The sequence below is a fragment of the Saccopteryx leptura genome, chromosome X (genome assembly GCF_036850995.1).
Source record: "Saccopteryx leptura isolate mSacLep1 chromosome X, mSacLep1_pri_phased_curated, whole genome shotgun sequence".
NCBI classification, from domain to species: domain Eukaryota; kingdom Metazoa; phylum Chordata; class Mammalia; order Chiroptera; family Emballonuridae; genus Saccopteryx; species Saccopteryx leptura.
In genome coordinates, this window is record NC_089516.1 from 7,095,001 (window position 1) to 7,117,756 (window position 22,756).

The window sequence follows — 22,756 nt, forward strand, 5'->3', positions numbered from 1 at the left end:
TAGCTGCTAATAGAAGTCAGATATTTCTTTCACATTTTTTAAAGTGTTTATTTTATTGACTTGAAAGAGAGAGAAAGGGGGAAAGAGATAGGGGGAATTGAATGTACGTTGCTAAGCTGAGCTTTCTGATTTTTTTCTTTGTAGATAATGATGCTAGAACTGAACAATTAAGGTGAGATTTATGAACTATGAAGCATGCTTTTCTTACTCAGATTTCCTTATAGAATTTAGTTGAATTGTTAGAATTGTGTTTTAACCTTGGTGAAGAGTGTTGCCTTTGGGCAATCATTCCAAACTGCGGATTATATATATATATATATATTTTTTGTATTTTTCTGAAGCTGGAAACGGGGAGGCAGTCAGACAGACTCCCGCATGCGCCCGACCGGGATCCACCTGGCATGCCCACCAAGGGGCGATGCTCTGCCCATCCAGGGTGTCGCGACCAGAGCCATTCTAGCGCCTGGGGCAGAGGCCACAGAGCCATCCCCAGTGCCCGGGCCATCTTTTGCTCCAATGGTGCCTCGGCTGCGGGAGGGGAAGAGAGAGACAGAGAGGAAGGAGAGGGGGAGGGGTGGAGAAGCAGATGGGCGCCTCTCCTGTGTGCTCTGGCCGGGAATCGAACCTGGGACTTCTGCACGCCAGGCCGACGCTCTACCACTGAGCCAACCGGCCAGGGCAAAACTGCAGATTATAAAAGGTTTACATTATTAAGGTAAGTTCTGAAAATAACATAGCAGCGTACCTTTATTCATTCAGCTTATACTAAAGAAATTTCAAAGGGTTTTACTGTTTTTTAGGAAAAAAGGAAACATTTTTTAATGTCTGTAAACTGATTATGGGTATGTTAATGTATAGATTGCATGAAGTGACTTACTGTTAGATGCCAGTGGGAAATGAGATGGTTTGTATATTATCTGTATCACCATGTATGTTTATATAGAACTCTATAGTTAGAATCAGAGAGCTTTGTGTATAATAGTTGTTTTAGCAAATGCCAACATACTCCCAAATAGGATATCTGGGAGGCCTCAAATTATAGATGAAACAATGTAAACATTGAACCCCCTTTCCTGGTATGTGGGTCTAGCATTCCTCAAATTTATTTGATTAGAATAATGGCACAAACTAGGTTGTATTACAAACTAGGAAATCCCATATTATTATGAAAATAAAAAGAACTGTAAACATGTTCTGATTAAAATGATAAATGACAAACCCTAAGGAACTTCTAAGACTTAATTTGGTAGATGTATGCAACCAGTCATCTGAGTGGAGGTCGTTAGAGTGCATAATCTGGTTTCTACTTTGATGTCGAGATTTTGACAGATCAGTGCTGTACAATAAAACTGTGTTTGGCAAGGGCGTTGCAGACCTATTCAAAGACTGGGGTAAATGACAGACTAGAGTAACGTACACCTGCCACTCCCTCCTAACAGAACATGGAATGTTTGTGTTCACCTATCTTAAACACTGTGTGGAAAAAACCTTGGAACGGGGCAACTGCGGAAGGTCTCGTGTTGGTGGTGGCCATGCCGAGCAGCTCTGAGGTCCCAGTGGGCAGCGGGGAGGGAGGTGAATGCTGTGGGGTCAGCAGCGGAAGGAGACCAGCATGAGCCAGGGCGAAGGCAAGGGGGAGTGTGTGAACTGAGCAAGTGGAACTGAATTGCCGTTCCGTCTGAGTGCTTTTCCAAAAGACTGAAGCCGGGAGCAGGGAGCAGGGCCAAGTGTCCGGCCTCAGAAGTTGGACTTAGGCTTGAATCTCTGGAGGACTACTGACAAATGTGAAGGAGGGAGCATCTGACAGATACTTTCCCTAAGGCAGAATAGTTGCTGTGCTTTTCTGTTTTTGTAACTCCTTTTCCTGTAAGTAGAAGTTGTTGAAGCAAGATTGCAAAGAATTAAAGGAACTGGTTTAACACGCTGTTACATGTCAGGAAATTAAGATTCTTCAGATTGTTTCAATTTCCTCTTTAAAATTAGTTTAGTCTGGGCATTGGGCAGAGTGATCCATTGGCAGTCAAGTCTCCAAGAGGTATGCACCTTGATTGGCTTATACTTCTGTTGGTCAATTTAAATTGTCTTAATTATAGCAGTAATTACTATAGTAGTGATTTAAAAGAGCCAGTAAGAGTAAGGGCCCAGTTGCTACAGGTTTTACCAGAACAGTATAGCATGTAGTTGGAAATAGACAATTTTTGCACATTATAGGAAGTGCTCAGTTACATTACACTGGGTCACATTTTCATATAACTAGGAGGTAGCTAGATGTTTTACTACAGTGATTTTGCAGAGTCATCCTCATCACAATTGTTCTTGTCTTTATTTCCTTCCCATTGAGGGATTCACAGTGTTTCCTTTCATTTTAAAGCTAATTCCCATTTTTGTTGGAGAGCTGTGCTGTCCCGTGTAGCTATTGGCTCTCTAAATATGGCTATTCAAATTAGTTAAAATAGAGCTTGAAATTCAGTGTTTCACTCCCCCAGTCATTTGCCAGGTGCTCAGTGGCCACAGCTGGCGAGGGGCTGCCGAAGTGGACACACGGTCGGGACATCCCCCCATTGCAGGGAGTTCTGTTAGTGCCACTCTGAAGGTTGTCTCTCATGAGTTGTAGTATACTAAAAGCCACTCAGTACTAAAAGATTTACAGAGTCATTGATACTTGATTCAAAATAACTGGGAGAAGGAAGAATGGGGAGGTAGAGAGGAAATAGGATTTGCCATATGCTGTTAATTGGTGAAGCTAGGTGTAGGGTCCATGGGGTATCATTATGTTATTCTCATTATTCAGAAATTTTGTGTATGTTTGCAATTTTCCATGATAAAACATTGAAACAGAAGCTTAAACTCGAACAGCACTTGGAAGCAGCCGTCAGTCAATAGGCATGGGAAAGCACACCCCAGCAGGCCGGTGCCTGGCGTATAGGAAAGTTTTTAACTCTGCCCCATAGTGTTCCCTAAGGGGTGCGCAGAAGCAGCACGTTGTTATTCATTCCCCCTCAAAACACACGGAACAGCACAGGCTTGCGCTTGTTAAGTCAGAGCTGCCCAAATGGGTCTTGTGGGTAGAATGTGCTGTATGCCAATATTAACAAGTCCATTGCTGCTGACTGATTTTGGCAAACTCAAAGCAGTGTTATTTTTTTTTTTTTTTTTTCTTCTTTTTTGCGTTTTTCTGAAGCTGGAAACAGGGAGAGACAGTCAGACAGACTCCCGCATGCGCCCGACCGGGATCCACCCGGCACGCCCACCATGGGGCGACGCTCTGCCCACCAGGGGGTGATGCTCTGCCCATCCTGGGCGTCACCATGTTGCGACCAGAGCCACTCTAGCGCCTGGGGCAGAGGCCACAGAGCCATCCCCAGTGCCCGGGCCATCTTTGCTCCAGTGGAGCCTTGGCTGCGGGAGGGGAAGAGAGAGACAGAGAGGAAAGCGCGGCGGAGGGGTGGAGAAGCAAATGGGCGCTTCTCCTATGTGCCCTGGCCGGGAATCGAACCCGGGTCCTCCGCACGCTAGGCCGACGCTCTACCGCTGAGCCAACCGGCCAGGGCAAAGCAGTGTTCTTAAGAAGAGAATCAAGTTCATTTGCTCAGTGGTCAGCTTATATTTGCTCCCTGCCAAGTAAGGCGACCTCTGTCTCTGGTTCTCCAGTCGCCAGCTTGCACAGTGATAGCACTAGAAGAGAGGTGGGGTCGCGGACAGAAGCCTGGGCAGGAGAGGAAAGCTACTGGTGAACGCTGTCCCTGGGTCACCCAAGGGCTGTTGGAAGTTGTCGTAGACACTTGCCCACTTCAGTCTCCTGCTGCATCTCTAACAGGTGGCAGGGTTTATTGTAAGTAGAGAGAAGTGGTGGAGAGCAAGGTGTCTGGGGTCCAACTTGGCCTTGAGTGTCAGCTTCAGTCCGCTGAGAGCTAAGGAAGGGGACGAGGGAGCCCTCAGCAGCTGCCGCAAGGAGTAATGGGGGAGTGCCTGGCGCACGGCTGAGCGCTCTATAAATGGCGGCGCTGCTGTTAGGTGTTCCCTGTTCAGAAAGGACCTGGGGGGTCTGTGTTTATGTCCCTCAAATGCCAACACTCAGAATCGTGTAGAGCTGCAGCGTACATGTCTAAAGGAATGTAACGGTACCTTTTTATTTTACAGGGTTCTGAAGTCAAATATCTTGAGCTTAATAATGGCAGGAAAATCATCACTTTTTAAAGTAATTCTCCTTGGAGATGGTGGAGTTGGGAAGAGTTCTCTGATGAACCGCTATGTGACTAATAAGTTTGATACCCAGCTCTTCCATACCATAGGTGTGGAATTTTTAAATAAAGATTTAGAGGTAGATGGACATTTGGTCACCATGCAGATTTGGGACACGGCTGGTCAAGAGAGATTCCGAAGCCTGAGGACACCGTTTTACAGAGGATCTGACTGTTGCCTGCTCACTTTCAGTGTCGATGATTCTCAGAGCTTCCAGAACTTAAGTAACTGGAAGAAAGAATTCCTGTATTACGCAGATGTCAAGGAGCCCGAGAGCTTTCCTTTCGTGATTTTGGGTAACAAGATCGACATAAGTGAACGGCAAGTGTCTGCAGAGGAAGCCCAAGCCTGGTGCAGGGACAACGGCGACTACCCTTACTTTGAAACAAGTGCAAAAGATGCCACGAATGTCGCAGCGGCCTTTGAGGAGGCAGTTCGCAGAGTGCTGGCCACCGAGGATAGGTCAGAGCACCTGATTCAGACAGACACCGTCAGTCTGCACCGGAAGCCCAAGCCCAGCTCGTCTTGCTGTTGATCGTGAGGGAGGTCGCCCGAGGGTCCTGACCACCTCACACATACACACGAATGAACCCGGGGAGAGGAGCATCGCTCACACAGTTAAACTAACCGTACTGCTGCTTCGTGTCCTAAGTGGGTAGGAGAAGGGCTGCGTCCATTCACAGAAAAATCTATTTACTCAATAATGGCATCTTACGTTTATAAATTGTAACGGTTGTCTAATAATGTTTAATTTAAATATGTAAGTTACAGAGCTAATAGGTGACCAAGTCTTAATGATTAAAACAAAACACTTGAATATTCTAGAAATTACTCTTCTTTTCCTGGGAAAATGGAGAACTGCTTTTTATATGTGTATATTTTTATGTAATTAGCATTCTGTTCTCAGTTCGGGGGAAAATTTCCTAAAGCAATAATGTTAGATATTAAAGATTAAAATCGAGTGCATTTGCTCTGCAGTTATTTACTTCATTCTCTTTGAAATTGTGTTCACATTTTCATTTCATGTGTCAAAGAATTGATCTCGCTAGTAATCGTTCGTTTGTGTGCCACACATCCGCTGCCCCGCCCCCGCCCCCGCCCCCGCAGCCAGCTTGATCATTCTAGCGGAAATGGGAAAAATTGTACTGTGTGAGGGTAATAGGAGACATCTTTATTTGGTTGTGTTTATTTAGTGTCTTCTCTTTCACTGAACATGAATGATTTCCTCTTAAGACTTTTCATCTTGCTGCAGTGATCAGACTTGCTGATAAAGCAAGTTGTACTCTTCTGTGGGTCAAGTTCATATGCTGTGCGTTCAGCCGATTCCATCCTCGGGGCAAAGAATACATAGAGTGTGACAGTGAGCACAGGACCCTGCCTGTGGAGCGGGGCGGGGGGAAGTTTTTGAAAAAAAAAATTGATATATTTCTTTCCACTCATGGGGAACCACTGAAAAAAGAGTATCATTACAGTGAGCTAAGCTTTTGAAAAAGTATGTGGTAATTTCCTAAAAGCAATTTGGCTGTAAGCAAATATTTTAACATTTTTATTATTTTTTAAAATTTTTCTTATTCATTTTTAGAGACAGGAGACAGAGAGAGAGAGAAGGGGGAGGAACAGAAAGCATCAACTCCCATATGTGCCTTGACTAGGCAAGCCCAGGGTTTTGAACTGGCGACCTTAGTGTTCCAGGTGGACACTTGATCCACCGTACCACCCCAGGTCAGGCCATTTCAACATTTTTAAATCGGGGAAATTAAATCTTTATATTCTCAGGTTAGAGAGAGCTCTAGTTTTATTTATAATCAGTGCTTCCCCCCCCCCCCATAAAACTAATCCTTCATACAAAAACTGAAATAGGAATTCATGTTAACAAGTTGGTATGTATTATGTTTTGTTTTTCTTGAGGGGACTTTTTTTTTTTATTTTTCTGAAGTTGGAAATGGGGAGGCAGTCAGACAGACTCCTGCATGCGCCCAATGCTTTTTTAAAATCAAGTGTGTACCCACTGTTTGGTGACTTACCCTTTTCTCTCAATATATCTGTACATATTAACATTCTAGTAGACTCCCCCTCATTGACTAGCCGTAGGGATATCTAACAACTATTCAAGTCCTCTCTCGATAGACATCTAACAGGAGTGGAGGCAAGTCCCCTTCCCACACCGTGGTCCACAGTATCTCGCTCTGCATGCAGGAAAGGGGGGCAACAGTGAAGCATTGTGGGACTCACATGGTTCAAAATCCTAAGACACAAGGGACATTACTGTTGCCACCCAGTTCCTTTCCTGGAGGCATCGGTGTGTCAGTTTCCTGGGTGTCCATGAGTACATAAGGAAAGCATATTGTACTCGTTTGCTAGGCTGCCACTGCATGGCTCAACCATGGGAACGGTTTCTCGCAACGCTGGAGGGTAGAGGTCTCCTGTCAAGGTGTTGGGAGGCTTACATTCTCCTGAGCAGTTTCCCTGTGGCTTGCAGGTGACCTTTCCTCTTTGTTAGTCCCTCCCCCCCAAATCTATGTCCAAATTTTTTCTTAAAAGGACACCAGTCAGATTGGATAGGGCCCACCCAGATAGGCTCATTTTAACTTCATCACCTCTTTAAGGCCCCATCTCCCAACAGCCATCTTCTGAAGGTCTGAGGGGTTAAGACTTCAACATATGAATTGGGGGGGGGGGGGACAATTTGGCCTATAATGTATATAGTTGTTTACACAATATATAATTTAGGTACTTGCGTAGGTTTAACTAATATGCTCTTTTTTTCTTAACTTTTAAGCATCTTTCCAGCCAATGTATTTTCAGGTAGATATTTGAGGATTAGGCCTCCTCTCCTAGGACCTCCCCTATTCCTTTCCCCTCCTCTTCCCTCACAGATGGGAATCTCCTACACTCTGAGGGTCCTCACGGGATTGCAACCAGGGAGCAGTGGGCAGTGGCAGCTCGTCCGGGCTGACCCCCTGACCGTCCCCAGGGCCGCCCCTTTCCTCTGATCCCAGTGCGCTGACAGCAGCCCGCCCTGGCTGGCTTCTTTCCTGTAACATTATTCTAGACAGCCAAAGTAGCCCCAGCTAGTCTCTGGGGGCGTCTCCTGAGCCCCCCGGTCCCACTGTCCCCAGCTTTCCTGAGTGTGCTCTCAAAGGAAATAAGGATTGGGTCACTTGGCATTCAAGAGGTCTGGAGTTGGGCAGCAAAAATGATCAAGGGAAGGTGTAGACAGGCTGACAAGGGAGAGGAATTGAGCCTCACAGCACAACTTCAAGGGTCCGGGGAACGGGCGACATACCCAGCACGGTCCTGAAACATGGGGACTAAGAACAAAACGGCTGAACAGCTTTGTCCTTCAAAGAAACTACAACTAACTGATGGAGACCTTCAAACAGCAGCCAAAGGTAGCTGAAAACCTGCTTTTGAAGAAAATAAAACGCTTTAATTGGCCGGTGTTACCTGCACAAAGATAAGAAATATGGGCAAAACAAGAGTTGGGGAACACAAGGGGGTGCTGGAGGAGTGGAAATAGCTGCAGAGCCCCCAAACAAGTGGAAGACCCGTCCGGGAGGAGGGGCTTGTTACGGTATGTCTGCCCCTCCGCGCTGGGTCAGTGTGCGCTTCCCCGCTGTCTGGATTATAAAGCCTTTGAGTCCAGTGCTAAAGGCAATAGTGACCACGGAGAACGGACAAAGAGACGTTTGCCTGCCGAGATAAGTTCCAGCGTCCTGTGTGGGAGATGGAAAGGGACAGCTTCCTCAGTGGGTTACTTGAAGTTTTTGTTACTGCAACATCGACAGTGACACCATTTCTCTCCCAACACCAGTGGCTTGTGGGGCAGTGAAGTGTTAAGTAGAACAATACATACCTGAATTTGGCACTTAGCAGCAGTATGCTCACTGGGGCCCGTTACTTGTTCCCATGTCACCTCACAAGTGGAAGAAAAGGACCGTCGTCCGCAGGGCACTGCTGTCGCCCGGCTGAGCTGGGACCCGACCCGGGGCCACCCCGGGACTGTCTGCTGAAACCCTCTGCTGCCGCTCCCTGCCAGCTGGCGTCCCAGCCCTGTTATATGGTCACTGGTGGCAGCACCAACTGTGTAAAATAAACCCGTGTTTGGGTCTCTCCAGTGAGTATGGCTGAAATTACTACTCATTTCTAGCTGAAAATCTGTTTCTGTTCCCAAACCTCTGGCATCTAACTTGAGACGATCCGAGTTACGTAAAATGGGTTAAGATACATATTAGTCTGCAGATTTCCGATAGGGTAAATAGAACTAAAACGATAGTTGTAGCTGGGTGAGCAGCACTTAAAAATTGGTATTAAACTTTCACAATCTTGAACAAACATCTTTATTTAAGAAATCAAATAAATAGACGGGATAAAAAAAAATTATGGTAGCAACTTCACACAAAGATACCAAGACCAAACTTAGAATCACCTGCTCAAGTTACTCAGAATGGAATACAAGTCTTCCAAGTGCACAGAAAATATGTGCTTATATTACTTGCTTTTCGACCAACATCTACTTGTTCACAGTAAGATTCCACACTTGTTACAGTACAGAGACCACTCCTGCCCTCCTGGTCCACAGCCTAAAGGCCAGGAGTGCAAACGTTAATGCAAAGCAAGCTTTGTTTCGTTCACAGCTCTAAGTGGCCTTGCAGTTTTCCCGAGAACAGCTACCTACAGATTCATGTCATCGTTAGCAGACTGCTACGGGAAAGGAAGGAAAAGACAGCCTGCCTTTGGGGCCAGGACCCAGTGTCAGTCTGGACCCCGGGTCCCAGCATTCCAGAAGGACGGCAGATGATTGTCCCCGTCTCACATGGGGTAGGCATGTGGCACGGGGTTGCTTCAGTTTCTCGGGCAGTGCTATGTGTAGGGCCTACATGGCTATAACATCTCTAGATGTATGGCTAAGGCCATGGACATGCTAGCAACTTAATTCTAGCAACTTAATTCCCCATTGCAGACGCTTCCGTTTTAAATCTACCGTGTCTTGACAATGACACTTGGTTCCGGAATGTTACATCAAGATCAAGCTATCGGAATGAGGAAAGTCAAAAGCTTATTCTCAACTTGTAAGATAAAGATTATTTCAAAATTATTGATAAAGAACTCTATAAATAACTTCATAAGCAAACAGTGATCTACTGAGAAATCTAAAACTGAATGTACTATTTTTAACTATAAAAGGAATTTCGTTAGGTTTAGAATTAGATAAATTGAGACTACAAGTAAAACATTTCCAGGCTATTTAATCAACTTACAATGTACACATTCCTGAGTATACCCCATTGTAGTGATGTTTATTTCTGAATTTCTCTGCATTCAGTTTAAGAGGTGTTTCTTCCCAAGAAACTGAACTTTTCTGTCAAATGCACTGGATCGAATAGGAGAATTGGGTTCATAAAATGGATTCATTGCAAACTAGGAAAGAAGAAAGTATTAGTGAATTTGTCAGAGTAAAAAGGATAACGAATCATAGGTCTACATTATTTTTAGTTTCACATGCACTGATCAAAGACATTCAAAACAGAAGTCTGAAGACCACATTTCTGTTTCCATGAAAATGTCCTATTTTTTAATAACTTTCCCTTAAGGAGATTTTTGTCTTGGTGTTTTAGTTTTCAGAAGTACCTGGGGAAAACTGACGGTGGTATGATAAGTGTTGTCTATGTTAAGCGAGACTAACTTTCAGGATTCAGCCCATGTATGAAATATTAATCGCCTTACATTCATTACAAATACATGGGTTAATCTATAAAACCCCTTAACTACATAAAATACAAACTAAAAATCTTCCCTATGCTCAGAGTTGAGAAACTTACAGCATACTAATATTAAAAGTTAACTCTTCTGTGATCATTTTTAACAATCAGGTTCTTAATACAGTGGTATCTTGAGATACGAACAGACCAACATATGATTTTTTAAGATATGAGCTGCGACTTGGTCCGTATTTTTGTTCGAGATCCGAGGGAAATTCCGAGATGTGAGTCATGATTCGGGAAGCTATCCTAGTTGGCGCACGGGTCCAGTATCGGCAGTTTGATATATGAGTTGACTGACTGACGAGCTCGGTTACAGAACGAATTAAATTCCTATCTCAAGGTACCACTGTACTCTCCTTTGCCACAAGGCTAAGTGACCAGTTTCTCAGATAATGTAACGAGTGTATTATAACATGTCAGAGAAAATGATTAATAACAAATGGACTCAATAACGAGGAAAGGCCTTACCAATTTTTAAACCTTAATCACTTTGTCCACCTTTATAAGAGGGTGAAATATTCTAATTTGCTATTGCTGACGAGAAATACTGTTAGCTGTGCTGACACACAAAACTTAGTTCCCATACAGAACATTTAAATTATTAAGAACATGATGTTGTTAGCACTACAGTTCAACCACCATCATCCGATTATTACTTTTTTCAAATTAAGTATCAAGAACTGCTGGTGGCACCATTCTCCTTGAATAACTATTTGATATGAATCACTTCCTGCTATTTTATGATCTGTATTCATTGGATTTTAACATTGGTAGATGGAAAACATTTTAGATTAAAATTATAAAGCAAATTCCCTTATGGAAAGTGCTTCCTTCTCTGTCTTTACGGATCCTTAGTAACTCTATGTACCAAAAGGAGGAGAATGAAATCAATTTAAAAATAACCAGCATAACTTATTGTCCTAAATACTTATTTTTTAAAACTTCATTTTAGAGAGGGTGGAGAGAAGAGGGGAGGAGCAGAAACCATCAGCTCCCACATGTGCCTTGACCAGGCAAGTCCAGGGTTTTGAACCAGAGACCTCAGCATTCCAGGTTGACGCCTTACCCGCTGCGCCCCCAGAGGCCGGATGAGGGAGCTGCCGGGGATTGCTCTGACTGAGGGTGAGACAGTCAGAGAGGCGGACTGTGCTACAAAGGAACCCCTTAACCAGCCAGCTCCCTGTTAGTTTAAGCCCTTCAGATAGGGTTAAAATGTTATAGAACATACCATACCTTTATATATAAGTCATAGACATCAGTAAAGAAGTTCTTTATTCCATCTTCTTGCCTCATGTCATGAAGCATAATAAATCTCATATGTAAAATAATTAAGGTGTAATCTTTCTTAGAAATGAAAAACGAAAGGCAATCAGTTGGTACAATATCTTGAAATTAGTGACATGCATGCATTTTGTGATGGAAAAATTGAACATAAACTGGGTTCAAAGTTAGGTTGATTTTATCTTAAAGAGAACATAATCTTTTACTACAAAATAAAGTAAAATCATCCTTGATAGGGTTCAGATAAACCTTAGTTTTATATATGAGGCTTGGTTTTAAAGTGATAAACAAAATGCATTTTCCCCCTAAAAAAAAAAAAGTAGCCCCATAAATGGCCATTTTTACCTGACACTTTGAAGTCCATAGACTCATCCTGGCACCTGTGCCCCAAGTTCTAGCTTGTTACCCCAACCTTTCGCCAGACATCTTGATTAAAAACGCAAGGATATGGCCTGCAGTAACAAATGCTGAGACAAACCATTCATTGAACTTGTCCACAGTTTTCAAATACATGTTGTTTGACAGCCACATGTTTTCATCTACCAGGTCGAGGGCAGCGTGAGCTATGAACTGGTTCAGATGGCGATGGTCGTCCTAGATGACAGTGTGAGCAGCAGCAGGTTAACATTTCCACATGGCATCAAGACAGCCAACACTGCACTCTACATTCTCTAGTTTTTCTTGTGGGGGCGACTTTCTGCTGCTTTTACTTTGCTTATTATTGGCATAAGACTTATAAAAGATCTTCAGTGTTTCCCTGTCATATTCTGCTTTTAAATTTGGTGTCTAAACCTCAAATAGCCAATTATAATAATTATAATACACTAATTATAATAAAATATAACATATTATAATTAAATATAATACTGATGATTATAAATTGTTCAAGAAACTAAAATATTTTTAAATTTTGCAAGGAGGAAATGACCAGTTTCTGTAACTGGTAAAGAAAAGAAGAGTACATTAAAAAAAACCAGTAGATCCTCCATTGAAGAAGCTTGTTTCTAGAGGAAGACAGGAAGAGCATCTGAGAGGCAGTGGCTCCCGGACAGTCCTAAGTCAGCCGGGCTAAGGAAGAGGGGAAGGAGCACCACAGAGGTGCTGGTGGCACAGGCCTCAAGGCGACCAAGAGGGAGGCTTCCTGCCTAGTGCCACCTGGTGAGCAGTGAAGACGGGCCAGGCGCTGGCCCTCTTACAGGGCGGCATCTGCTGGTTTCAGGTGTGAGCTTACATGGCAGGGGGCCTGGGAGCGGCAGGAGGCCACGCTCAACCCTGGGAGCAGTCAGTCACCTGTGTGACAGCAGGAAAGTCTGTCAGAACTGGGAGTGTCCTTCTCACTGGCTGAAATGGCTTAGCTGCAGAAGGTGGGAATGTCCCACCATAATGTGGAGAGGGAATTCATAACCTGGAATGCAGTCTTACTCCTGTGGAATTCTTACCTGCAAAATGCAGGTTTTGAAGAACACCTTTGTTACGGGTTGTGTCCCTCCATTCCCGTTATAGTCCTAACCCCCAGTACCTTAGAATGTGGTCTTATCATGTTACTAGGAGATCACTTCCAGGAGAGAAGGGGGTGGTGATGAGACCGTACTAGAGTGGGTCCCAATCCAAAGTAACTGGTGTCTTTATAAAAGGGGACTTTTGGACAGTCTCGCAGGGAGAATGCCCCGTGAGGACTGGGATTCTGTGCCACAAGCCAGAAACCAGGAGAGGCCCGAACAGAGCCTCCCTAGCGCCTCCGAAGGGCGCGGCCCTGCCCAGCCTCGGTCCGGACTTCTGACTCTGGAACTGAGACACACTTCTGTTGTTCTGTGCCCCCAGATTTTGGTTTTGGTAGTCTGCCAGGGCAGCCCTGGGGAACCAATACAGCCTCTTTGCTAAGGAGGCTGGTTCCAGGGCTGGGCTGCAGGAAGGCCACCAGCTGCCCTGGAATCCCTCACATCGCTAGAGCACGTTTACTTCACTCCTGTTGCCATGGCGCTGCCGACTCAGTCCTTACAGAAATGGATGTATCTTGTGTCTGGCTTACAGCAACGTTTTCCATTATTTTACGCTGGCGATCAATCTTCAGAGTTTCGGAAAAAACTGTAGAAATGCTTTTAGCAGGTAAGTGGTAGCAGGAAAAAGAACTAAAATCAAATCTTGCAATGAAGTATTTTTACACGCACCGCTTTACATACCAGCAGGCCACTGGCGTGAGTGCGTGCACAGGAACTCTGGGTAAGCAGAGGTAACACAAATAACCACTGCCACAGAGATGCCCAACGCAGAGCTGTACTGAGCAGCACGCTCAAAGGAATGTGGGGAAGTAATGCAACCACACCCGGTAGGATAACCACTTAAATTTTTCTCATATTTTGGTGACAAGATCTGAATAGTAGAAAAGCATCACCCACTTGTCTGGACATTATGCATTATTATTCATTTCAAAAATCAATTCCTGTCTCAACATTAAAGCTTGCTTTAGGAGGCTGGGAGAGACAGCACAACTTGTCAGCAACTAGGAACATGGACTAGTACAGAAAGATGGAAGGGAGACAGCTATTCTCATTTCAAGACTCTGGCCGTTACTGTGAATGGAGACAGGTTCTCCAACCACGCCTGTTTTTCTAGAACCATTCTTGACCAGAAGGAAGTTGGGTATACCCCTCCCTCACTGGAGAGGAGCGCATGTGGGCACCACCCAGCTAGCAGGTAATGGAGGCGGCCACTGAAAACCGCCCTAGTCTCAGGGGCAGCAGGAAGACATGTAATAGAGGGTCTCTTAACCCCCCCAAGCATAGACAGATCACTGTGTATATCCTGATGAAAAATACGATGTGCTGGGACACAAGAGGCTTTCACGGCATTTGAAGGCAGCGACGACTGCTCTTCCAGACCCACTATGGGCGGACCGTGTGTCTATGTGCTTAAGGAGTAGCTTTTCCTAATGTGTGGCACAGTGACCGGAAGACCAGGAAGAGTCCCAGAGCATCCTGCTAAGTACATGTTAAGTGTGTGCTGAAGTAAAGGAGGAATAAATAATGCCTAGTACATGCTAAGTGTGTGCTGGGTGCAGGAGGAGTCAGTGCTAGTACATGCTAAGTGTGTGCTGGGTACAGGAGGAGTCAGTGCTAGTACATGCTAAGTGTGTGCTGGGTGCAGGAGGAGTCAGTGCTAGTACATGCTAAGTGTGTGCTGGGTGCAGGAGTCAGTGTAGTACATGCTAAGTGTGTGCTGGGTGCAGGAGTCAGTGCTAGTACATGCTAAGTGTGTGCTGGGTGCAGGAGGAGTCAGTGCTAGTACATGCTAAGTGTGTGCTGGGTGCAGGAGTCAGTGCTAGTACATGCTAAGTGTGTGCTGGGTGCAGGAGGAGTCAGTGCTAGTACATGCTAAGTGTGTGCTGGGTGCAGAAGTCAGTGCTAGTACATGCTAAGTGTGTGCTGGGTGCAGGAGGAGTCAGTGCTAGTACATGCTAAGTGTGTGCTGGGTGCAGGAGTCAGTGTAGTACATGCTAAGTGTGTGCTGGGTGCAGGAGGAGTCAGTGCTAGTACATGCTAAGTGTGTGCTGGGTGCAGGAGGAGTCAGTGTAGTACATGCTAAGTGTGTGCTGGGTGCAGGAGTCAGTGCTAGTACATGCTAAGTGTGTGCTGGGTGCAGGAGGAGTCAGTGCTAGTACATGCTAAGTGTGTGCTGGGTACAGGAGTCAGTGCTAGTACATGCTAAGTGTGTGCTGGGTGCAGGAGTCAGTGCTAGTACATGCTAAGTGTGTGCTGGGTGCAGGAGGAGTCAGTGCTAGTACATGCTAAGTGTGTGCTGGGTGCAGGAGGAGTCAGTGCTAGTACATGCTAAGTGTGTGCTGGGTGCAGGAGGAGTCAGTGCTAGTACATGCTAAGTGTGTGCTGGGTGCAGGAGTCAGTGCTAGTACATGCTAAGTGTGTGCTGGGTGCAGGAGGAGTCAGTGCTAGTACATGCTAAGTGTGTGCTGGGTGCAGGAGTCAGTGCTAGTACATGCTAAGTGTGTGCTGGGTGCAGGAGTCAGTGCTAGTACATGCTAAGTGTGTGCTGGGTGCAGGAGGAGTCAGTGCTAGTACATGCTAAGTGTGTGCTGGGTGCAGGAGTCAGTGCTAGTACATGCTAAGTGTGTGCTGGGTGCAGGAGGAGTCAGTGTAGTACATGCTAAGTGTGTGCTGGGTGCAGGAGTCAGTGCTAGTACATGCTAAGTGTGTGCTGGGTCAGAGACGTTCCCTGACTGGCTTCTGTTGATCCGTGGACTGCAGAGCAAGCTTCATAATGGTGGTGCATTCCAGTTACCTCATCTGTCAGTATCCCCTCTCGCTCTAAAATATTACTATACCATTATCATTACAACAGCACAACAATGCTTATGGGATTTTAAAGGTTCCATACGCACTTTGGATTCTGCTTTTCCAGCTGGCAAAAACTCCATTTCAAAAACTGGATTATCATGGTGGCCAACAATTACAAAGTAGAAGCTTCCAGACATTGTCTTCAATATATGGCTCCTAATTAAATGGAAATAAGACATAGTTTTAGTAAAATGTTAGTAAGAAATCTAAAATTCAAATTTTTACTTAAAACTGATACTGTAGAGAAAGCCACTGAGTGTGGCCTGCTTCTCAGTATACTACCATAGACAGATGGCTTTTGGATTATACACATTTATACCTGGGATGTGTCCTGTAGAATCCAGTACCATATTTTCATAGGGAAATTAGAAGACCTTTAATATGAAGTCATAACATTCTTATGGCCTGACCTGTGGTGACGCAGTGGATAAAGCATCAACCTGGAATGCTGAGGTCGCTTGTTCGAAACCCTGGGCTTGCCCGGTCAAGGTATATGAGAAGCAACTAGAAATTGGTGCTTCCTGTTCCTCCCCCACACCTCTCTCTCTTTCCTTCCCTCTCTCTCCCTCCCTCCCTCCCTCTCTCTCTCTCTCTCTCCTCTCTCCCTCTAAAAATTTAAAAAAATATTCTTATGACCTGAAAGTTTGGAGCATTTAGAACGAGACAGGCTGTACTTGCACTGGACTAATAACATTAGCACTAACACCTGGAAGGATTAATAAAGGCTGATGATTAGGAAATCATTGGCTTGCATTTGGAATTTTCAGGAGAGATGGTTCCAGAGAAGCTAAACACAACTCTACCTCATGTCATTTACACAAAGGAGATACACTACAGCACTTCTCTATAGCCCGCCCATTAGCTGTATTTGTCTTCTTCCTACCTGAAGCACGTATGCTACAAATCGGAGTTTCTGTAAATAAAAGAGCCTACAGTATACCTCTCCTAACACCATCAATGAGAACGGAAGAAGGTTTTGTGTTCTAGAACAGATGGAAGACATAATCCAAAAAGGAAGACATTCTGAGGCATTAGGAGGACTGGGAACTAGGTTAACAGGTGTGCTAACAAAATAAAACTCAGAGAAAGTGGTGGTGGTGGTGAAGAGCTGGTTCTGTGGCTTCCAGCACACAGTCAAAATCTGGACGGACGGACGCATGTATTTCCAGCACAGGGCGTTTACAATCAGACAAAACCAGGTTCAAGTCTAGTTCTGCCACTTCCTAGCAATGTGACCGCCCAAGGGTCCTTAACCTCCCACTCCCAATGTGTTTCCTTCTTGGAGTGGGGTGTTCTCCTGGGTGAAACTGAGAATACAGCGATAGCTCCCTTAGGGTCAGCTTGAGGATTACACGACCTACCGCATGTAAAGCATCCAGCAGGGTCTGGCTCATAGGATGTGCTCAGTGAAATTTATCTAGAACACAGAAGAGCATCCACACAGGGAGACGTAGTGACTTGTAAGGCCGTAAGGCCTCCACGTGGGGCCGGAATCTGGTTAACTGGGAGTGGACAGTCCCAGGGAAAATACAGCCGAGCTGTGCCAGAGCCCAGGGCACATCAAACCTCACTGGGACGCCTGCTCATGCACACACACATGAAACAAAAGCCAAAGTAATGGGAAATAGATTTCCCAACGAACACATTTTGGAAAGGAAATCAGGGCAGAGCTGGCACTTTCGAGCTGCTCCCGTATGTGCCGACCAGGGAGCCGAAGCAGCAACTTCCCAGTCCAGGAGGACGCGCCAGCCCATCAAGCTGTCAGGTTAGGGCGTACTTAGTTTTTTAAGAGACAGAAAGGAAGGGAGAGAGGGAGGAGGGGGAAGGGAAGGATTCATTTGTTGTTCCACTCAGTCATGCATTCATTGGTTGCATTCCGAGTGCCGTGACTGCAGATCGAACCCACCTTGTTCTGGGACAAGGCTCTTAACCGACTGAGCTAACTGGCCAGGCCTGAGCTGGCACTTTTAACTCTGGAATTGGAAGGCCATGTCTGGAAAAAAAGGCAGACAAGATACTCGGTTGGCATGATGAAGTAGGATTTAAAGTATCATTTGGGATGGGTCGGCCCACTACAGCCTGCAGGCCAAATGTGGCCTCATCTATTCTTCTACTATCGTCGAAGGCTGCTTTTGCCCTCCAGTGGCAGAGCTGAAGAGTTCTGACAGGGACCGCCAGCCCTTTACAGAGAAAGCTGCTCCTGTTTTGGGGGACAATGAGAAAAATGAGTAAAACTGGACAATAAAGACAAGCGGGGGTGATACAAAAGCTATGCAAAACTAGGGAGAACTGGCCATAATTCTCAAGAGAAAGCCAGCAGAACGGGTGGGAGTTTGACATTTTAACCAGGTCAACAATGACCCATTCCCTTGGGTCGGAATAGGTTTCCTAGCTGGAGTGTGCCAGGGGAAGGCTTTCTTGGGCACAAACATTTAAGCAGCAACAGAAGAGCATACATGTGTAAAGAAGAGCACACGCCCCGGACGGAAACCATGACCGGAAGAGAAGACGCTGTGAGGCTGAGGGTGAACTGAAGGAGATACCGCCTAAAAGCTGTACACCGGCGCTGGCCACGGGCGGCCACGGGCGGCCAGTGAGCATTGGAAATGTGGCTGGTGTGTCTGCAGAACTGAATTTGAAATTTTAGACTTTTAATTGATTAAAATTTAAATAGCCACATGTGGTTCATGGCTGCTGTTACTGTACAGCACAGCTCCAGATCAATGATTCCAAACCTTTTATCTTTTAAAGTTCTGTGACCTCCTCAACCTTCCCTCCAGCCACAGAGTATTACTTAAACTCCAATATGCAACACGAACAATGCGAATAAAGCAACTGCTGTTTGTGAGTTGTGTGTCTGCCGAACTTTCCCATCACCCAAAACAGGGTCCTTCAAGCATGTCCAAGGAAGGCTAGCTCTCAAGGTGTGGAGGAGGTAGCTGGATGAAACTGGGGAACTGACGATGTTTCCAAATGTCTGGCTGAGTGACCAAGCAGAATATCAAGATGTGAGGTACTCACTGAGCAAAGTAACAAGGGCAGAAAGAGGGATGAAAATGAGCATGTCAACTGTGAAGTTGGTGTGGTAGGCAGGAATAGCGTCCCCGCCCCCACCAAGATGTCCACATTCTAATTTTGGGAACCCATGAAGGTTAATTTACAAGGCAAAGGGGAATTAAGGCTACAGATGGCACTAAGTCTGTTCATCAGCTGACCTTAAGATTGGGAGATGAGCCTGGACTACCCAGGTGGGCACAGTGCACTCACAGGGGGTTTAAAAGTAGAAAAGGGCAGCACAAGAGGAAGTTGGAGCAAACGTGACTATGGGAGGGTCTTGAGATGCAACGTTGCTGGCTGTAAAGATGGAGGGAGAGGCAGCCGGTCACAGAATACGGGTGGCCTCTAGAAGCTGGCAAGGACAGATTCTTCCCGAGAGCCTCAAGAAGGGAACACAGCCCTCCTGCTACCTGAATTTCAGCCCAGTGGGACCCATGTCGGCCTGCTACACTAGGAACTGGAATGTAGTATGGCTGTTGTTTTAAGCCACAAAATCTGTGGATTTGTGGGACTTTATATGGCAGTAGTAGGAAACTAACGCGTCAAAGCTGAAAAGCAACACCTTGCAGGTATGAGAAAAAGGGAAATAATCTAGGAAGTGTCAGCACAAAGGTAGAAAGTGCATTCTCTAAAGAGTGGGGACAAAGGGAGTTCATCTCCCACGGACATGGGTTTCAAAGCCCTGGTGGAAAAGGCTGGGGGGTGCAATGGTGTGTCGAGATGAGGCTACTTAGAGCAATTAGGGGATGACAGTATGGAAGAGAATAGGCCATGGTTTTTTCCAAACTGAATCCTTAACACTGAGCCCAGCACAAAGGAAGTGCTCAATGTTTGCAGAATGGAACTGCGAGGACACGGCTGTAGTTTAGACAGTGCGGGATGACCCTGGAGTACGGGAAACGCAGGAATGAGAAGCATGGTGGGATTACCTAGACCAGTTGAGGCCCTGTGCGGTGCTGGTGTGGGATGTGGGGGGGGCTTCGAGGCCCGATAGCTGAAGTCTGTTCAGGTGATGATCAGCACCTTTGTGAGAAGCTGCTGAAATTGTTAAGGTTCTTACATATACATAAAGAAATTCTCCAATACAGGGGACGAGGCTTGTTGGCTGAAAGGAGGGGAAACAGAACTCGCACCTGGGGTGAAAGCAGCTCTCTCTGGTAGTGAGGGTGACCCGAGCTGCTTTCAGGAGAGAGACAACGGAAGAAATCAAGGGGATGCTACAAGGAGTTCTAGACTACCGTGAACTCCAAAGAGGACGTGTACGCAGTGTCTGAAGTAGGGCACTAACTAGTAATAAACACGGGAGCGGGACCGGGGACCACAAACCATCAGAAGGGCTCAAGCCCCAGATGGGCTGAAATGTGTGAAATATGTTAAACAACTTTTTTAGGCTATAATCAGGAAAAAGCAAGGGAGAAAGGTCCACTGCTTCTAGCACCTGGTATACAAATAACAAAGGGCGCACATCTCCTGAACTGCAATTAGTTCAAAGACTGATTTTCCAGCAGCAAATGTAGAAGAATCATCAGTAGGCAGCTTGGGAACTTCGAGATGGTATTTTTAAAAATCTATGCATTTCAATAAAAATGTCTTCAGGTCTCAGCAAACATTATCTTGGATTAACAAATGTGATTATATACATTTGAGAAGTTGCAGGAACAAAAAAGAGCCATATCATCAGAAATAGGTGTTATTCCTGTTTTCAGAAACAAAAAGGCTTGTTTCCTAGTCTATAATTGGGTACTTTCAAAGAAATTAAAACACCAACAGAAATATGTATTAAACAGCTGTCCTTAGCCAGACACCACACTAGGAGCTTACATTAAGTCATTTAATGTGAATCCCTAGACAAAAATAGAGTAGGGTATTATTCATTCACATACTCCTGGTTAAACTGAGAACAAGTCATGCCAAACTTAAATTTTTGGTTTTTGGGCAGAAATACAGGAGACAGTAAGTCCTTTTAGGAAGTAATTTGGTATCTGTCTAAATCATTTTTAGGCATCCCCAAACTACGGCCCACGGGCCGCATGAGGCCCCCTGAGGCCATTTATCCGGCCCCCTGCCGCACTTCCGGAAGGGGCACCTCTTTCATTGGTGGTCAGTGAGAGGAGCACTGTATGTGGCGGCCCTCCAACGGTCTGAGGGACAGTGAACTGGCCCTCTGTGTAAAAAGTTTGGGGACCCCTGGTAGAGCTTGCCTTTTAGCCAGAGCTACAACAGTGCTGGGGTCCACGAAGCACTCATTATATGCTGACCAAGGGACACAACTCATAGCTGCCTTGATTTGAATGTTAATACTCCAAATCAGACAGCACAGGGTCTCTGGGGGAGCCTTTGAAGTGGACCTTAACCTGGTCCAGCTCAAAATTTGAATTCAATAGCTGAGATGAAGCCAACCTGTCACATTCAAAGGTAACACGCCATGGGCAGCAAATTTATTAGAAGGCAAAAAATCAAGATTCAAAATTACCTCCGCAGCAAAGAGAATTAGGTGTGAAATTTACAGAGTAGAATTTAATGGGATGCAAAATAAAACAAAGTCCTGTACTTAAAAGAACTGAATGGCACAACAATAGGATGAGAAAACCTAATTTAAGAGTAGGTCATCTACAAGAACCCAAAAGTTTTCATTTATTGCAAGCTCAATTAAGAGGCAGCAGTCTGATACACTGGTCAAAAAAAAGCTAATGCAATTCTAGGCTGCATTAAGAGAAAACAGTGTCCTCTTCACTAATATCTCTAAGAAATGTACTCAGTTCTGGGAATCGCATTTTAAAAGAATAACTGAATTGTGTTGGGAGGAGGAAAGGATCCTGGACTAAGAAATGCTCCGGACAAAAACTACTGAAGGAACTGAGGCCGTTTAAACAGAGGAGGGAAAAAGACTTTGGCTTTTTTTTGGGGGTGGGGGGGGATGTGCAGCACAATGTTATCTTTAAAGATATGCTGTCTGGAAAAAGGATTTGACTAGAGATGGCAAATGGGTTCCTTTCCTGAGCCAGTTCTAAGCAACTGGTAGTGGCTGCCAGGAAGTGGTGCTGAGAAAGTTTCTGAGACCCAGTGTGGTCAGTGGGGAGTCACTGTGATAAATTTCCATTGTTATGGATGTGGAGAAGGGCACATCTGTCTACGTGAGTGCCACGTATTTCCTTTTTGCCACCATCCAAATCATACCCATTAAGGCCCAGGTTGAAGTCACACTTTTTCCAGAGATGTCCCTACTGGCTTCCATCTTCAACCACCTTTTCTTTTTCTAAACTGTTTACCCAGTCTACAGTGCATCTTAGTTCTTATCCAATTCTCGGGCCATGTTTTCATGACTGCTTTTGGACAGACTGCTTCCTTTTCTAACTGGATTTAAGCATCTTGGGTACCCGCATTCTCTTTATTTTCCTCACCGTATGCAAAACGGTGGGTAGTCAAAATGTAGCTCACTGATTTTTGCACCAGTGATTTCTGCCTCCTAGAAACATCTGGCAACGTCTGGAGACCTTCACGATTGTCAGAACTGATGGGGAGGTGGTACTGGTATCCAGTGGGTAGTGGGTAGGGGCCAGGGATGCTGCTCAACACCCCACAGTACATAGGCAGGCACCCACAACAAAGACTTTTTGGGCCCCGGGTGAGCCGAATGAGCCAGTGAAAGGGAAAAGAGGCAAAGCCCCCGAAACCCTGAGCTGACGGACATGCGTGGGCTGTGACGGCATCAACCAGCCAACGGCTAGCAGGGTTGAGCCCGGAGCTCCGGGCCACAACAGGGTGAAAAGACAGGGTCACCACCCGGATCACGCGGGCCCAGACATCCCCTGGAGCGCCCTCCTCTCCCCCAACCCTTGCTCTGTCCCATACCTGCGCCTAGACGCAGACAACGTAAATATCCAGCGAGTTCCCGCAGCAACAGCCGGTATTCTGCACCTTCACCATAGACTCCGTGAGCAGGCCTCGCGAGACTCGGTGATGTGGGCGGGGCTTCCGGTGGGAGCGCGGCTTGCCAGCGCATGCGCTGTAGCGCTGCAGGGTAGCCTGGCTCGGCTGGGAGGGCCTGGAGAGGGGCGGGGC

The 22,756-nt window shown here is 45.7% G+C and overlaps 2 protein-coding genes across 3 annotated transcripts in view; one reads left to right on the forward strand and one right to left on the reverse strand.

Annotated features, from left to right (window-relative positions):
- RAB9A (RAB9A, member RAS oncogene family) overlaps nt 1-5,219 on the forward strand; it is a 30,906-nt gene extending 25,687 nt beyond the window's left edge. Inside the window, exons 3-4 of one of the 2 annotated variants that reach the window (XM_066357407.1) lie at nt 145-172; nt 4,141-5,219. In XM_066357407.1, the coding sequence (XP_066213504.1) occupies nt 4,172-4,777 (606 nt within the window). In that variant the 5' untranslated portion in view covers nt 145-172; nt 4,141-4,171 and the 3' untranslated portion in view covers nt 4,778-5,219. The remainder of the gene's footprint in view (nt 1-144; nt 173-4,140) is intronic. The other variant, XM_066357408.1, reaches the window with a different exon arrangement.
- A 3,339-nt stretch (nt 5,220-8,558) lies between these two features.
- On the reverse strand, nt 8,559-22,683 carry TRAPPC2 (trafficking protein particle complex subunit 2). The gene is made up of 5 exons (XM_066357409.1): nt 22,547-22,683; nt 15,682-15,793; nt 11,734-11,882; nt 11,241-11,322; nt 8,559-9,663 (listed from the first exon to the last, which is right to left on the reverse strand). Exons 2-5 carry the CDS (start codon nt 15,772-15,774, stop codon nt 9,565-9,567), a joined length of 423 nt encoding a protein of 140 aa, XP_066213506.1. The 5' UTR covers nt 15,775-15,793; nt 22,547-22,683; the 3' UTR covers nt 8,559-9,564.
- Between the last annotated feature and the right edge of the window lie 73 nt (nt 22,684-22,756).